This window comes from Mya arenaria, chromosome 17 (assembly GCF_026914265.1).
Source record: "Mya arenaria isolate MELC-2E11 chromosome 17, ASM2691426v1".
NCBI classification, from domain to species: Eukaryota; Metazoa; Mollusca; class Bivalvia; order Myida; family Myidae; genus Mya; species Mya arenaria.
Genome location: NC_069138.1, coordinates 39,184,788 through 39,202,997, shown reverse-complemented (window position 1 = coordinate 39,202,997; position 18,210 = coordinate 39,184,788). Strand labels below are relative to the sequence as shown.

The following is an 18,210-nucleotide window of genomic DNA, read 5'->3' as shown; positions in this document are numbered from 1 at the left end:
GTCTTTGAAAGTGTCCCAGAAGTGTAGCAGTTAAACAGCTAAACATACTTATATAACATTTACCTCCCTTAAGTTAAATAAATGAGAAACAACTTTGGTTCTGTCCTACATGTGTTATTCAGAATCTGACAATATCTTATTTCTTCTTTATGCCTTGAATCAATGGTTTTAAAAGTTTTGTACATGTTTTAAATAGTGTGTTCCGGTAAAGTATAATGTGCATGTGTTTCTCTATATACATCTTTTATTAATATAAAACTTTCATTTATAAAGAACTGATACCAAGCTTAATAATTGAGAGTATACATATTATGTGAATGTATTGTACATATACAATATTTTTTATTCAATATTGCATTTTTAATTCAACAAACTGACGATAACGCCAGTGCAAATAAAAGAAAGCTTAATATAACCTATACCTATAAACGACCTAGTGAATACGGCATAAAATATCATGATTCTTAAAAACACTTACCTTCGTGTTCCTAAAATATCCGTAAGTAGATTCACACTACAAAATTCTATTGAGAAGAAACATTAACGCACGGGAAAATGAGCAACGGGATATATAAACTAATTACTGTAAGTGTTATGATGTCTTTATGTCCTTTTTATTAGATTTTGTTATCAAAGAGCACGATGAAGCGCGTATAAAAGAAGTTTATTAATGAATGTTAATGAGATTCAACGTTAAATCATAGCGGATCGTCAGTCAACAGAATGGGGTGAATTTGATTTGTATATTTTAAACATTTACATCACGATACATCATGATTGCCCCTTCATAACAATAAGCAATACCGCTGTTTCATTTTTATTTCGTTCTGTTAAACAAGCAATGATGATCAATGGATAATTATATGCACTTCATATGCTGTACTGTGTATAGATGCTGTTTTTACTGTGTACGGGTCAATTGGGATTACCATGACTCATGGAAAAATGACTCCTCGGGGTCTCAATGCGAACCATTATTGTTCATCATGAATTAAATCATTTATAAAAATAAAACGTCACTGACATATTGCTTGAAGTAGAATGCCGAACACCTACTAAAACAAAATCCATACCAGGAAACCGATCTAACATTTGTTTACCTTTAATTGGAGCTCGAAGAGAGACAAAACCCTCAGTAGTATGAGAGCAAAGGCAACATACTCTTTAACTCAACATACCACCTGGTGGGTATCAGTCATTAACAGTTTGTCAATTAGTTTTCCGAGAAAGAAGTTTAAAACAATTTTGGAGAATATGTAGAAATCTATTTTTTTACCCTGTAATTAAACGTTTGGAAATTTTACCATGCAGCTAAAATAATGAATGAATGAATGAAATCGCTAACTTTGCTAATTAATGAATGTATAAAAGAGTTTAAAGAATTTTCAAACACCTATGCAAAGTACGCCTTACCGTTCATAAAATAAGGTGTATTATTGCAGTATGTCGATATGACCAATGCCATGCATTCATGATCTAAATGATTGCATGATTTTCTTCGAATCGGTGAAGTATTTATAACATTTAACGAAAATGCTTGCGAACATTTTCTTGACAGACATAAAACATCCAATTCATTGAACGTCCTAGTTAAATACTCCTAATCTGTTTGCATGATAAAAAAGCATTCTAAATGATTTGATGCAAGTAGGAGGTTATGTTTATCCACTGTTTAATCTGGTTCTCACTTTCGAGGTTCATATAAAGAAACTGAAGAAGAAACTGCAAATATGAAAGAATTGTCTAACATAAAGTCATATCTTTCGATAGTTACGTCAAATGTTCGAGCATTAATGTAACTGAGATAGAGATAAATGCTACTTCGATGCATGTCAAAGTGTGCAGATTAAAATTATCCTTCAAGATAGCTACATCATTGGATATTTAAAATGTCTGACATAGTCAATGACCTGTTGCATTATGATTTTAAATCATTGATTCAGTTATCATTTGACTGATTGTAGCTTTTGCCAATACTTTCCAAATATATGTAAGGGTGAAAGGCCGAAACTGTCCATTGTGTCAGAAAAAAGACAGTCCGAGGCATGTAGTGCCGAGCTCGTTTTTTTTGCGCTGGCATAACGGACTTTTCGAGGCGTTTCACTTACTTAAAACATATACACAACGAGGTCCAAATCATGACTTTAATGGCGCTGTTGTCATCTTATTGTACACTGTCACACCAATATAATAATCAAGTAAATGTTTTAGGTAAACTAAAATAATTTTAAGCTTTAGTAGTTTTATAATTATGAACCTATTAATTGTATATAATAAGTTTGGCTATATAAAATAATCATTTTTTTTAAATTCAACTTTAACGGATATATAACAGTTGGAAACTGTATTTTCTCTGTGCATTATTCATTTAAAACAAAAACCTTTAAGTTTAAGAAAAAAAGTTCTTATCTTCAGGGACACACAGCAAATAAACATTTTCCTTTTCCCAAACGCCTGCGCAAGCCTAAATCAAATCGTCACTACGCATTAAGTTATTACAACCTTAAAATCTGATTTATTTATGGAACCAAAATACAAAGATTAAAAGTTATTTTTCTCCAGATAGTTTTACACAATAAATGAAGATCAAATTTGTCACGACTTTACTCTACCGTACTTCTATTTCTACTGACTGTCCATAATTAGAACAATAACTGTCCAAAATATTCTTAAAATATTGGACAGTGAGAAGAAATAAAGTACAGCACACAGTCCAATAACCAATATAAAGTAAAAAAGAACAATGGATGACGTCATAAACATGTTTAAGTATGTATATGAGTTTTTAAAAACGGGTTTAACAGCACTACAGTCCTATAGTTTCATTTGATTCATATAGTTTCACTTAAAAACACCTTAAACACCTGACATGAAATGTTTGTATTTAATGATTTAACAATTGCTATGAAAGTTGTCCTGTTGACATATAAATAAATAAAGTTTATTTATAAATGAAAGTGTCATATTGATCTATCATCCAGATGCTTTGTAATCACAATATAGTCTTGGGTTCCTTGGACTGACTTATATAAACAGACAAAACACTTGAATTGTTAAGTGTAAATTTCCAATTATTGTTTAATATTAAATTCAAGACTTTACAATATATAGTCTGTTTTATTAAAGTAGTATACTTATTTATTGTCTACGAAGTTATGATAATGGTAATTTTTAACCTATTTATGATTCAAGCAGCTACAGCTATTTTGGTTTCATCGGTTGTTTTTGTTAATTAATGGGACTGAAGTACAATTCTCAAGGACAACGCTTGAACAAAGTTTGTCCACAATACAACATCAACAGCTTGTTATGTCTATGTATTTGTTAACAAGATTGTTAAACCCTCCGTACACTAAAACATAGCGAGAATGTGTTTCAATCCTACTTTGGCTCCACTTTATATAAAGTGGCTTTAACAGAACTACTTGAACCACTCATGTTAAAACAATTTTACATCCGGAAAGGATTTGAACATTTGTTTAAACAGTCGTTTTACAATAGAATGTTTATTTGCTTCTTCCGGGATTAAAACAGATTGCTGTGAGGTAGCTTTAACAAAGTTAATTTCATTCTGAAAACACATGGTCTTTTAAACTGTGTCTTGAAGTAAATATTACGAACCTAATATGTTAGGTATGTGCTACTGGTGAGATTTTTACCAATATAATTTATGCAAGGTTTATAAATACTTGGATTATTTCTGTTTTATGATACTTGTCAAGTATGTGTCATACACATTTGAGTATTTCATTTATTTATCGATGGTATCGTAATGGACGAAAAGGTTGACCAAATATATTGTGATAAAGTGGAATTGCGATTTAATAACTATTTTTGAAAAATTGTCAACGACATGTCTTCAACCAAACCGCGATCGCTTTCTTGCACCCTCACTGGTACAGGTGAATATGTTTTTATGTTTTAATAAATGTTCTGTGCGAAAATAATTAAACCAGTTTGTGTTAAAAATAGAAGTATAATTCTTGTTTTAATTTTATCGATATATTTACAGAAAAGTTAAAGCGGACAACACTGTTTATCTTGACTAATATATGTAAAGAACTATTCAGTTAGGTGACAGGTTGCAAGGAAAACGTGCTGATAAAAGTTGCTTATATAGACCACGTGCTAATAAACATGGCTTGCTTAGTTGAACTCGTTGAATCCTTTTCAATTTGTCACATCAAAGATAATCACCACATACTCCCCACATCTGCTGTTTTATCTTAGACTATTCTTATTCTAAAATGTTTTTGATTTACCTGGTGAAATATTGAGGATTTTGATATCATTTATCACTTCTCATTTATCTTCTTAGTTGATTATAGTTATGTCGTAAGTTATTGTGATTGTTCCAGTGCCCTGTGTGACAGCAATCATGTGCTTTGTCCTTGTCTGCAGTTAATTAAACCTGTCAACTACGTGTCTCACTCATTTGATAATTTTATATAATTTCTAACTGTGATGAATCGGAATGGTTGGATGTAAAAGTGAACTTAGGAGATTAAGACCAATTTTAAGTCATATTGAACGATACACAGGACATCTTCAACTGAGGCTGTAATAAACCAAACCGTTTCGCTAATCTCTTGACTGAAATTGTAAATGGTTTTCCATGTTTTCAATTAAGGTTGTATTTTATCATAACTTCCCGAGCTTGTAAAATAGGAGAAGGTATTTACTGCGATTTATTTGTGAGATTAAAGTATAAGGTTTATGTGAGTTCTCCTTATAAATGATTGAGTTAAATTACTGGCTTCGAAGCACATGAAGCTTGATACGTTAAACATTTTTAATTCTATTTCGATCATTCGAATTGTTATACATTATTTGATGAGCCTGTACATTTTTTATAATAAAATATATAGATAATTGCGTTGAATGAGATTTCCCCAAGTTAAATAATATTTCCTGGAATTCGTTTTCTCTTTAAGTATTCGTGTTGTTTTTTTTGAAACAGAAAAAAAGTGCAAAAAACTATTTCAAGGAAAATTGATCTAAGTTGAATTTCATGTTGTTGCTCAAGTTGCTTTCTAAAATTCTTAATCATTTCGTAAGTGTTTTAAGAGAGAGAGAGAGAGAGAGAGAGAGAAAGAGGATGAGAGGGGGGGGGGGACATTATTGGTATAATCTTTTCAAGAGAGCTTGCTCCATAAAGTTCAACGAGTGCCATTTATACTATTTCACTTCCTCCAGTTAAAAAACATCTACTTATTATCACTCAACTAACACGGTCATTTTTGAGCATTTTTGTGAATAAAATTCTACAATGCATGTTTAGAAAACAATTTCGCTAGGGGTTACAGCTCTGCAACAGTCACTGACAAAGGTTCTTCGCTTGGGGTTACCGCCTTGCAACGGTCAATGACAAAGGTTCTTCACTTGGGGTTACCGCCTTGCAACGGACAGTGACAAAAATTCTACGTTGGGGTTACCGCCTTGCAACGGTCAGTGACAAAGGTTCTTCGCTTGGGGTTACCGCCTTGCAACGGCCAGTGACAAAAATTCTACGCTTGTGGTTACCGCATTGCAACAGCCAGTGACAAAGGTTCTTCGCTTGGGGTAACCACTTTGCAACGGCCAGTGACAAAGGATCTTCGCTTTGGGTTACCACTTTGCAACGGTCAGTGACGAAGGTTCTTCGCTTGGGGTTACTGCCTTACAACGGCTAGTGACAAAGGTTCTTCGCTTGGGGTTACCACTTTGCAACGGCCAGTGACAAAGGATCTTCGCTTTGAGTTACCACTTTGCAACGGTCAGTGACGAAGGTTCTTCGCTTGGGATTACTGCCTTACAACGGCCAGTGACAAAGGTTCTTCGCTTGGGGTTACCGCCTTGTAACGGCCAGTGACAAAGGTTCTTCGCTTAGGGTTACCGCCTTGCAACGGTGAGTGCCAAAGGTTCCTTGCTTGGGGTTACCGCCTTGCAACGGTCGGCGAAAAAGGTTCTTCGCTTGGGGTCACCACTTTGCAACGGTCAATGACAAAGGCTCTTCGCTTGGGGTTAGCGCCTTGCAACGGTCAGTAACAAAGGTTCTTCGCTTGGGGTTAGCGCCTTGCAACGGTCAGTAACAAAGGTTCTTCGCTTTGGGTTACCGCCTTGCAACGGTCAGCGACAAAGGTTCTTTGCTTGGGGTTACCGGTTTGTAACGTTCAGTGACGAAGTGTCTTGGGGTTTTTGCTTTACAACGGTCGGTAACAAAAGGGGTTTGATTCACAATACCTCAAATTCACTTTTTTTCTAAGAACAAAAGGTCAAAATGTTATTCCTAATAGTTGAAGAATACTTGATTAAAGTCATAAGCTAGCATACAAGAATAAAATGTACTTTTATTCCTAAGCAGAGCTGTTTCCGACGCCATTTTAAACGACAACCTACCATTTTAGCACATGAAATGCGCCTTGAAATCATTGGGCATTGATGTTATATTTATGTCGCCATGAACATTTTATTAAATCAGGCGTATCACTATCTCTATCTGCCTAATACTGCTTAATGGCTTTCCGTGTGTTTCGCCTCGTGAAATATGGGTGATGTTTTCTCATGTTTTATTTATACTTGATTCATGAAAACATGGTGACTGAGGAAATAGTATATTAACCTGTTTATTTGATGTTAACATGACATTTTAAATGGTTGCACAACTTGCACTTGAGAATCAAGGCGCCATGGGAAAGGCGATCAAACAGGTTATGTTAGATATACTTTTTCTGATGCTATTTACGCGACTGTCAAAGGATATGAATCATATACGAAATATGTTATATATGAAGGATATACTAATACTCACCTATAAAGATCATACTTAAACTGTTTTCTACTAATGGCACCACAGTATTTTAGTAGTAATTTGAAGTTAAACATTTTCATCTTCATCAACATTTTAATTACCGTACGCATAATTTGATCGCCATACTGGTCGTTCATATTGAACATGATACATACTTTATAGTTTATCTAATTTGTTGATGTGAGTTGTGAGTATTACACCGTCAGACACGCTCATTGAAGTGACAGTGCTGTATGAAGTACTTGTGTAATTTAAGAAGAAGGTAAATAAAATAAGACATTTTAGCATACCTTGAATGAAGTGTTATTGTCAAAGTACTTATATAAAATATCTACACGTAGAAACATTTTCAGTAATAGAAGTAAAAGAGTAAGCCACTAGAGTTCAGTAAGGCTGGGCTTTGTCAGTAGCAAAAGAAGTTTAACCATTACATAGGTTCTCATTTATTTGGAACTAAATATGAGCATTGATCGAAATGCATGTACTATCCGATTTCATATAGACCTCCAAAAAAGCAGTTACGTATTTATCACATACTAGTTTCACCATATATTTCTCATGTAATGAAGCTGTGAACTTAAGATATTTAAAGAGATACGTTCCGCTCGCGTTTTGATTTAATAATTTAAACCCTGCGTATCTGAGTTAGTTTTATCGAATAGAGTTAAAAGCTAAGGTTATATTCCAACTTAAGCAAGCAATAAAAAAGGTATGTGATATTACATAGTCAATTTAAGCAAATTGTTTTTAGCAATCAGAAGTCCATAGTACCATACATATCTCATACATATATATGTGTGCGGGGTCTTGTAAGGTCATGGCCTTTGCAGGTACCATTTCTTTCTTGTTGTAGATAAGTATTTATATAATTTCATAGTGTTTTATTTTAAGTTGGTATGAACTTCTGCTATATTCGTTTACCCTGTCAGTAACACTGGTTTCACGTTCAAACAAATTCAGAACAAATTATTTCAGAAACATATCCTCCATGCCTGAAGCCCTTGTTTAAATTTATTAATAATTTTCAGAGCTATATTTAGTATATGAAATATTATAGTCCTCAACATAAAGACTATATTTTGCTATGTGCATATCCTAGACTGTTCTACACGGGACATCAAATACGTTTCAATTACATGCGAGTAGAAGGAGGATATGTATACATTAAGAAAAGAAAGTAAACCAGGTACCCATCCAAATGCACATGAAAAAGACATACAAATGCCTCAAATAAGCTTAGTCATGAGATCAGTCTTAAGTATACCTAAACAAGAGGTAAACAAGAGATTAACCGCTTAATTTTGCTATTTTATGGAGAATTTTGCAAAGCAACAGGGGTCAAAGTTTGCAAACTGCGAATATGGACACTTTCTGAATGCAAATCAATTATACTAATTATAGTACTTCGAGATAAAAAGTAAACTTTATCTCCAACAAATAATTAACGTTTCGCCACTGCCTTGAGTACGAAACCCTTGCCTGTATTTGTTTGGTAGGTTCGGATGGTGTGAGAGATTATGTTCTTTTAAGGCCACAAGGATGTAGGGATCCACTTACATTGGCTTTTTAAGTTTAGTTTTGTTTGCTAAATAGGGCAACTATTGCTTAAGCGTTATTCACAATATCCAGGAGGATCAAATGTAGTAGAATGTATTGTTTACATATTTGACTTCACCGCATTCTTGTTCGATCAATATTAACTAATACCGTGCATACATTTACATGCACTGGCTGTGCAATCGCTCTTATTCAGTACCGGCTGGTCGATGGACTCAGCTTCAATTTATTTTATTCTTATCGTTTTGCAAATGCTATTAGGAACATTATACTTGTATACTGTACATGTACCGAATAATCCTTAGATATACATTAAATGTAGTTTCTTTATAATGTCCTTAACTTATTGTAAGGAGAGTATTTTAATCATATTTAAATAGGCATATTCGCATGCTTTATTGCCATGTTCTAATACTATAATCTTATGCATGTTATATGTATAATTTAATCACCAAATACATAACAAAAAATATTTGTAATTGAGTTTGGCTGATATTATTAATTATAACGTAAATTGTCCCGATCGTGCCGGTTGCATAAGGGCAATTGACAATTGCAGACAAATGAATTGTTATCCACGTTTAATTATCCATAACAAATAGAGGGTTAGGAAATTAAAAACAATCCACAGACATGCTCTAATTGGGACCAGCTGACTACGAGATGAAGACTATCAATATCAATTCATTTTTTGAGACCCTTTTGCATCATTTATCTGTTTCGGTTAAAATGAATTGTTTTGTTTGTTTTAATAATGATAATAAAAATCATTATGATAAAAAATAATAATAATGGTTAAAATAATAATAAAAATGATAACAATGATAATAATGATACTACTACTACTTCTACTACTACTACTACTACTACTACTACTACTACTACTACTACTACTACTACTACTACTACTACTACTACTACTACTACTACTACTACTACTACTACTACTACTACTACTACTACTACTACTATTACTACTACTACTACTAATGCTGCTGCTTATAATAATAATAATAATAATAATAATAATAATAATAATAATAATAATAATAATAATAAGACATTTATTGCCGACGTTGGTTTGGAAACATTTTGTTCTGTCGGCAGTATTATATCTATTAAAGCACCTGGTAATTAAAGCTTCTTTGGGAATATTGTATCTAATGTTTAAGAGGTGATATGAGTCACTACAGAATATCATCCCATGGTAAATATTATTGCAACAGTTTGTTTACTTTCAGATCAAGAAATCGACAATGTTTGAGGACATTTGACAGCCTTCAGTCACAACAAATGACGTCATTGAGTGTTCCTTATCCTAGCCCAGTATACTACTGTGCCCTCGCCGTTATCAGCAACAGCGCCTTGTGGTTGTGATAAATTGCTGACCAGTCTGATAAGTCGAGATATAAAATGTGACGTACTGCCAACATAAATGAGGTTATACTCTCACAGTTCAAATAGCGCGAGTTAAGTAAATTAAACGCATTGAGGATTTACAACAGGGACATTGCAAAATAAAATTTGTAAGATTTAACCAGGAAAGGTCTAATATTGACATTCTCTTAAAATAATGACTTGTTTTTATAACTTTTGTTCAAATGTAAGCATGGAATTTAAAGATAAATCGAATATTTGTTGATTTTAATTCACAAAGATTTTGATGGGGTCTAATCGACAAATCCATATAGAGTTTTATAGACCTCTTTCGGTATTTGTTTTAAAAACGTTTGAGTCATTTGTACTTGGTGTTAATATTTAAAATGCTAAAACTGGAATGGAGTATAAATATTATTGAAGTTTTCGTTAAACAATAAATGCCACTTCCTTATCTAAAATTTATGTGTTTCATTCGCATGCATCGTGAGATACAAATAAGTATACAGTTGGGATGATGATTTAAACCTGAAGAAAATGATACTATTTTACTTTCTAGTTTATAACCACAGGGAGTGTTTAACACTGCGGTTTTGATAATTAGTCTATAAAGCTCCGGGACCGAACGCCTGGTTTGGGAGATCGGAATCGCTGTATAAATTTGTGAATTGATTAGATAGGCATTGGACTTCACTTGTGTTGGCGCCATAGAGAAGATAGATAAACACAACGAGAAATTCATACGTGGAATAAAATACTTGCTTTCTTTGGCTATGTGTTATATGGACATTATCATTGAAAGTGTATGAAAAGAAAATTGAGAAAAACAGTTTATTAGTTGGAATTGTCTATTGGCTTTAACGAACTATTTCAAAAGCAATTTACCATCAATTTTTAACCATTATTTTAAACATATTTACTGAAAGTGCAAGGTTAAACGAACATGTTCAATACCACGGAATATGTTGAAAGTAATCGGATGGAGAGCTTGGACGAATTGAACGACCGTTATGCAAGAGCATTACTTCCTCTTACAATAACCTTCGGTTTCTTTGCTATCTTCGGGTTCCTTGGAAACATTTTAATTCTTGTCGTGTTTTCTTTGAGTCGGGAATACAAGCGGAATAATTTCAAAGTGTTCGTCCTGACCCTAGCTGTGATAGATCTGGTGATATGTGTAACTTTGATACCTGCTGAGATGGTGAAACAGAGGAAATACTTTGAGTTTGGGGACGAGGTAACGTGCAAAGCTAAGTGCTTTTTCAACGTGTTTGGGGCATCTTCCTCATGTCTCGCCCTCTTGGTCATTTCAATAGATAGGTTTAGAAAAGTGGTGCAGCCGTTCAAGAAGCAAATGTCACCAGCCATTGCAGTACGAATTTTGATGGTGGTTGCTTGTGTATTCCCTATACTTTTAGCTATACCCGGAACTATCATGTGTGGAATAAAAACAACAAATATGACGAATATACATGGAGGAGTCACCACCATTCATCTATGTGAAACAGAAGAAAAGTACGAGAAATCCATATGGAGAACAGTCTACAAATTCATACTCCTAGTTTTGCTGGTTGTAATTTCATTGACGTATATAGTGTTGTATACATTTGTGATGAAAGAAGCTGCGAAACAAATAAAAGCTATATCCATGCAACGCAATTTTCCATCCTATGACACGGTGTTTACCTCTGGGATTTATAATCAAAATACAATTGTTCATGAAACACCGGAAATACACCGAAAGCAAATAGAAACGCGTAAAAATGGAACAAATGACATACCCAATAATGTTGAGGACGATTCGCAATCATATGGCACGCTACAGAACGGGGCTTCGAAACGTAGCAAGAACAACAAGCAGACCAGCGTAAATGATCGAAAAAAGAAAACCAGACATTTCCCTACAAAGACCATTATTTGGTTTATATTGACCATTGTGTTCATTGTTACGTATGTTACCCATAATTTTCTGACTCTACAAGTTGGAAGGATTGTCAATATGTCACCAAGTGAGTTTACATTGTTTTCGTTTTTCTTTCGTATATATTTCTTAAATCATGTTATTAATCCAATCGTGTATGCTATATTTGTCAAACGATTCAGAAGTTCTTGCAGAAATGTATTTCCTCTTATCTTATCAAAACTTAGACAATGTTTTGTAAGATAATTTTGCGAACTCGCAATAAACATGGTATTAAACGGATTGAAGACGAATGCATCTTTCGATATTAAGATTTTTTAAATATTTTATTATCTTTATTTTTCAAACGATTAAGAAGCCCTTTCAGAAATGTGCTTACTCAATATTGTGTTAGATAGCGAAGCGTACTTCATGGAAATGTTTCACCTTTATTAAAATAAAACCATACTAACAAGCGTATGAAATTGAATAATTGTTTAATAACAGTATTGTAAACGAATGTTTTGTTGTACCTGCCAGAGCAAAATCAACTTCTTTATTTGCAACATTACAAAAGTGTAGTGTTTTATGTACGAATGAGAAAAAAGCACCACACAAGTTGTTGTTAACATCGTTTTAGTGCCTTCATTCGACTAAAAATGAAACAAAAGGTTGCCGTTATCATTGCATACGGATGATTACTATTTGTATACATTTATATGTATCAGTTTGAGCTTCCATCTGTCAAAATTCGCTTGTAGGATTGCATTTATTAAAACACAGATAAAGGGGAATGTACACCTATCGAATTCAGGATCATGGCAATGATAATTTACAATTATTGTTAAACACGTGCTGTTTACAAAAATATACAAAAACAATCTTTCTCGTACGATATATGGATATGAGTTTTTTTTTATTTTGTTTACATACAAAGAGTTTCATACATGCAGAATAAACATACTCCCAGAACAAACATACACCCACGCTTTTACCTAAATCAAATAAACCTATTCACTTATGTTTGACCCACTTTTTGTACTAAAGGTAAGATTAATGTAGAATCAAACCGATCAACGCATTTATGAAGTGAACTTGCGTATTGATCGACTATTTTGTTCTTCAAGTTGACTTGAAGTAAGAAGTAAGAGCATACAACATTTTTAAAAATCACAGACGTCATATTTACACCTCAACTTCCATTCCTTAAATGAACTGCCTTTCGGCAATTGCGTTTATCAATCGATGAACGCAACATCTTCTAATATGTTCGGATCGCAATTCATCACATAACAATATACATGCAAACTATTGATATTGTTATTGGTTGTATTGTATCAGCAGGTCCCGTAAAATATAAATCAATGTTTGAGAAAGTGTGTATTTATTATATTATAAATGTATTGTTGCCATAAGTGTTTCAATTTTACGTTTTAAAGTGATTTCTAGTGGTTGATCTTTTCCCGATTTATTGTGACGTCATTTCAAAAAATGTTCCCGGTTTCAGTCGGGTCGTTTTATTTACAGAATGGGTAAGAAAGGATTACTGAAAGGTTTTCTTAAATAAAATGAAGTATTTATTTTAAAAATTATTGAATGAAATAATGAACTATTGGTGCAAATATAAGTAATGAATTGCGGGATTGATGTCATTATCGGAGATATGAACGCAATTGGGATGGTCAAAGTACGCGTGCTGTCCTTCGGACTCCACACATTTTGACCACCCTAATTGCGTTCATACCCCGATAATGACATCAACCCCACAATTCGTTCCTTAAATGACCATCGAAAATAGTGACTTATGTTGATCAGTCCTTAAGATTAAGCTCTAAACGGCTTAAAACCAAACGATTTTACAACTAGACAATGTGCAAAAACAATAGTTATTAACATAGGGCGTGCTTTTGTCGTTAATTGGCTTGCATTTGTAACGACTTTAAATACCACTAAAAGGTTACGAATACAAGCACATGAAGAGTTCTCTGGTGCTTGAAAATTATGCATACCAGCTAAATAAATTTGTTTCCATGTTTCAAGATACAAAGACGAGAAATAATTTCAGATTATATACGTATTTAGACTTATATCTTACTTTGAACGCCTGAACGATGCAAAAAGACTGAACTGTCTCCGAGTTTTATTTTTCAAACTCAGCATGGTCTATTATGTTGCGGTTAAAGGTGGAGAAAAATAGCCCCAAATCTAGCGACAAGCTAGAGTGCGCTGAAAGTTTTACAGGGCGATTGCTAGAAATATCCGAAATAAATTGTTACAGTGTGGACATTTTAAAGTTTATAAAAGGCCCATGTTAATGAAAAGTTTCTATTGAACGCAACATTTAATTATATATATGCAATATTATCCCATAATATTGTTTGTCTGCATTTTGATATAGCCATCAAGTTCTTATGACGTATAACCGTTTAGTTTAGTTAAGTTTATTTCGTTATATAATGGACAATATTTACATGCGTATTCAAATTATAAAAGATTAATTGTAATTCAACTACGTCATATGTCACAAGACATGATAGATAAACAACGAAAATACGCTTTGTGTTCTAGTCATAATACAAATGAAATTGTTTCGTAATTCAAACGCCACAAACGCATCATGTACATAAAAGCCATGTACTTACTCGTTGCTCTTCTTTTAAACAAACATACGAAGGCATTTGTGTCACCAACACCATGACTTAACCATACATCATTAAAACCTTATCTTTATAACACATGTCTTATCATGTAAGCCCAAAACTTATAATTTCTTGTGAAAGAACCTCTAGGAGTAACAATTATACCATGCTGTGTAAATCTTTTCACTACGTCTAAGTATCTAGCCTTATATATCACTTTTCTACTAAATCGTCCGCCTTTTATTCGCACAATGAACTTTGTATTTTATAGATACCTTAGTATACGATTGAGGTACCATTTTGAGAACTTCTTAATACAGTTGTCAGGCTTGATATTATATAATAGTTATAGGAATCATATCGACAGACTTAAGTTCTGCAACAAATGGTACAAAATCATAATATTACCCTTGATTACAGATAAATTAGTATATATATACATTTATTTCAAAGTATAAAACAAATTATTTTTCACAAAACGCACCTGATATCACTCAGCTTGTCACTGTAGTTTTCATTGTATAATATAAACTTATATAAACTATATGTTTATCTGCTTAACCTTTTCATGCTATGTTTTGCAGTGCCATTAACAGACGCGAGTCTTAAATGTAAGTCGTGATATTCATTTCTTTAATATAAAATTGGCCCAGGGTTTAAAACACAATCCTTTACTAAATATTACAATTTGACCAGAAGCATTGTTGCTTGATTTTACTGTATCTCCTACAAACTATTCAGAATCATGAAATATTTAATACTAGTCTAATACTCACACTAATGGTGCTAATTAAGATTGGCCAATTTGATCTTATCGATATGATATGTATACAAAAATGCTGTGACTAAACTCATTACCTTAAAAGCAATAGTGTATTGGAACAAAAATATATTCGACCATATTTGACTTATAGAAGTAAGACGAAATAAGCTCTTTTTTATTTCGGTCCAATTGATTTCTGATTGGTCTTAAACTTATTATTTATAGACTGACGAGTAATTCAAAAACAATGTATTTGCCTTAGTTGTGCAGGTTTCAATTAGGGGTCAACCGCAACTCGACCAGCATAACACGATAAGCCTCCCTTGAGTATTTGATTCTGAGCCTAATACTCCAAACCTTCTGCAATTAATCATCGCCACACAGCTCCTCGTTATAAAGTATGTCAACCACCACACGATATCAATGGTTTGCTAGGAGAATACCATATCAAGACCAATCCGACCAATTGATATTAATGTAAGTAGGTTTATTGTTCACTTTTACAAGTAAATACGAGTGGAACTACGGCATGAACATTGTATGAAACTGATCCAGTAAATCTTTGGGTAAAGAGGAACTGTCATGAGTCGTCATATATAACACTAATGTATTTAACGAGTTCTGAAAAAAGCGAACTTCATACATTGGCGTGCTTAATAACGCATTTCTGGGCGAGTTGGAAACAGGGTATTATTTTTTATCACATCTTTTTTTCTACGGTTCGCAAGAAAAAAAACACATCAGGACCAATTTGTCCAAATGATATCAATGTTAGAAGGCTTATTTGTTTTTGCACGTAAAGTTAATGTTTGTGGACCGACGGAATAGTTAGACGATTATACATTAGATAAACAAATAATTGATATAATGTCAAACAGCATGAACATTGTATGAAACTGACGCAGTGTGTCTCTGAATATAGAGGATCTTTTTTGAGTCGTCATACATAATAGAATTGATTCGTCGAGTTCTGAAAATTCTTTTTTTTTAAAAAGCTACATGTATTGGCAAGCTTTATAACGGGACGAGTTGAAAAAAGAATTTTTATGACGTTATTTTTTCTAGTGTGTAATAAACAGCTACCTGTTTCACGTGCGCTGATGATGAGCCGAATACCAGAAACCTACAAAGCGATGCCATTTCCCGCGCTACATGAATTGCAGAAATGTATTACTCGGATAATGTATAACAAAATATATATCGTATTGTTTAAATTTCGTCTTATTCGTAGTGTGGATACATCATATGTTATGTTATGTTATGAATGAAATATCAAGATGCACCTCAAAAAGAAAATAAATATAAAATTTTATATATAGCATTTTCATTTCTGTATCGCAAAATAAGGATAATATGGTTCAAATAGAATGGAGAAAAAAAGATATCTGTAATGATATATGTATATATAAAGATTTCTACACAGTTGCGTCTGAGCGTGTGACATGAATTTAATTGCCAAATGTCTTACAATATGCCATCAACAGTTGTTACAGCATGATGTTGGTGTATGATATTGGTACTCCTGCTTTTACAACTTTAAATTGCGGTCAAGAAGCAGTCAATGTATTTTATGTTTGGGGCAAACCCATTCCATATCCGTAATGTACCTATGCGTCATATAATCCTTTAATATTAGGTTCTGTAATAAGCGTGTTGCACTTACCATTACGAGATGTTAAATCTAAAAGGATCTAAGTAAAATAAAATAAGAGTGCAGAAACAATCTTTCTTTTTTCACCAATCGATTATAAAAATTATATTTAAGTATCTGGGCAAGACACATGTTTTATGACATTGTCATAAAAACTCAATAAATTATGAAATATAAAACTTGGCTATTGGATTATAATTGAAAAGCGTTATTATATTGACTGTGGTGCAAAGAGCTATTTGATTATTCATTCAGAAGATCCGGCTACAATGGGAAGAAACACTTATATTTTGTAGACAAATCTCTTGAGTCTTGCATTCATTAAATTTAATTACATTTAATGGAATAGGACATGATTTAGGACAGTGTATAACCCTTACATTTTGAAAGAAATGCACCATTAGCCGTTGTAATGTCTTTTGTCTTTGAGCGTTGCGTCCATTTTCTGTGTTTGGTTAGACTAGATTCTTTAACCAAAAACGCTGTGTCATTTTTTAAATGTGAATGTGTTATCATTATGACGGTTTTAACATATAAAAAATAAACACGTACCAAAGAGATCAAAATCAATAGAAATGGCGCGGGGTGTTGGTAAAACTATGGTTTAAGCAGAATTTGTTTTAGAAATTAGCTTGTCAAGCATGACCGTTCAATCGGATACAAAACGGAATGTATCTTATATGTCAAACTACGAAGCACTCGGTCACGATTTAATCACGATTTTGATGATTTCATTGTATGGGTAAAGAACGCCACACGGGCGTCACAGTTAAATCAGCACTCAGATAAAGTGTTGGCATGTGATCTTAACTTGGGTACGAGCAATAACAAGCGCATGTAGTTGGTATATCAATGCAAAATTTAGGACACAAACGTTTATTTAATATTAAAATGTTTTATCAATGGCGTTTCTCACAGTTGCTTATTGTTAAATGTATGTATGTAATGTAGGGCCCATTTGACAGAGATAAATAACGGAATCGTATGATTTGGATTAATCTGACAAGCTTACCAGTGGTACACGGGGTCTCACGAGTAAAAATTGTATAATGAATCTCTGTCACGGACGCATGTCGACTACTGGACGTGTACATTGTCGTGTACCCCTTATAAGGGATTTAATTTTTATTTTTCGACTTCTGGGCTTCTCTGTGTAGACTTCATTATTCCCGTAGTTCTCATTGCATTATTTTGTAGGTAAAAACTGCTCTGCACAAATATATAAGGGATGGAAGCAATTGCAAGCCACCATGTTAAACCCTCCCGGACTAACCTACCATACAGAATGATGCAGGTTGGTCGGTAATATTATTCTCATTGCCTGAGTAATTTGTAATTAATATTCCAAGGATGTACTGCATTCATCAATAGACTGTGCCTGAAATAGTGTTTACTGTTATATCCAGCGTACTTTTATAACAAAGACGAAACATGAACACTTTTTTGTTTCGTATGATATGTTAGTTTTAAAATAAGCATAACGATATATTTATAAGTAAAATATGAATAAGTATAACTTCAAAAAGTTAAAGG

General features: G+C 33.2%; 1 protein-coding gene across 5 annotated transcripts in view; it reads left to right on the top strand.

Moving 5' to 3' along the window:
• Positions 1-3,477: 3,477 nt before the first annotated feature.
• Positions 3,478-18,210, top strand: part of LOC128223118 (cholecystokinin receptor type A-like) — a 34,696-nt gene continuing 19,963 nt past the window's right edge. The window contains exons 1-2 of one of the 5 annotated variants that reach the window (XM_052932377.1): positions 3,478-3,545; positions 9,589-12,060. In XM_052932377.1, the coding sequence (XP_052788337.1) occupies positions 10,668-11,891 (1,224 nt within the window). In that variant the 5' untranslated portion in view covers positions 3,478-3,545; positions 9,589-10,667 and the 3' untranslated portion in view covers positions 11,892-12,060. Of the gene's footprint in view, positions 3,903-9,588; positions 12,061-18,210 lie in introns of those variants that run through there. The other 4 variants (XM_052932378.1, XM_052932376.1, XM_052932374.1 and 1 more) reach the window with 4 other exon arrangements.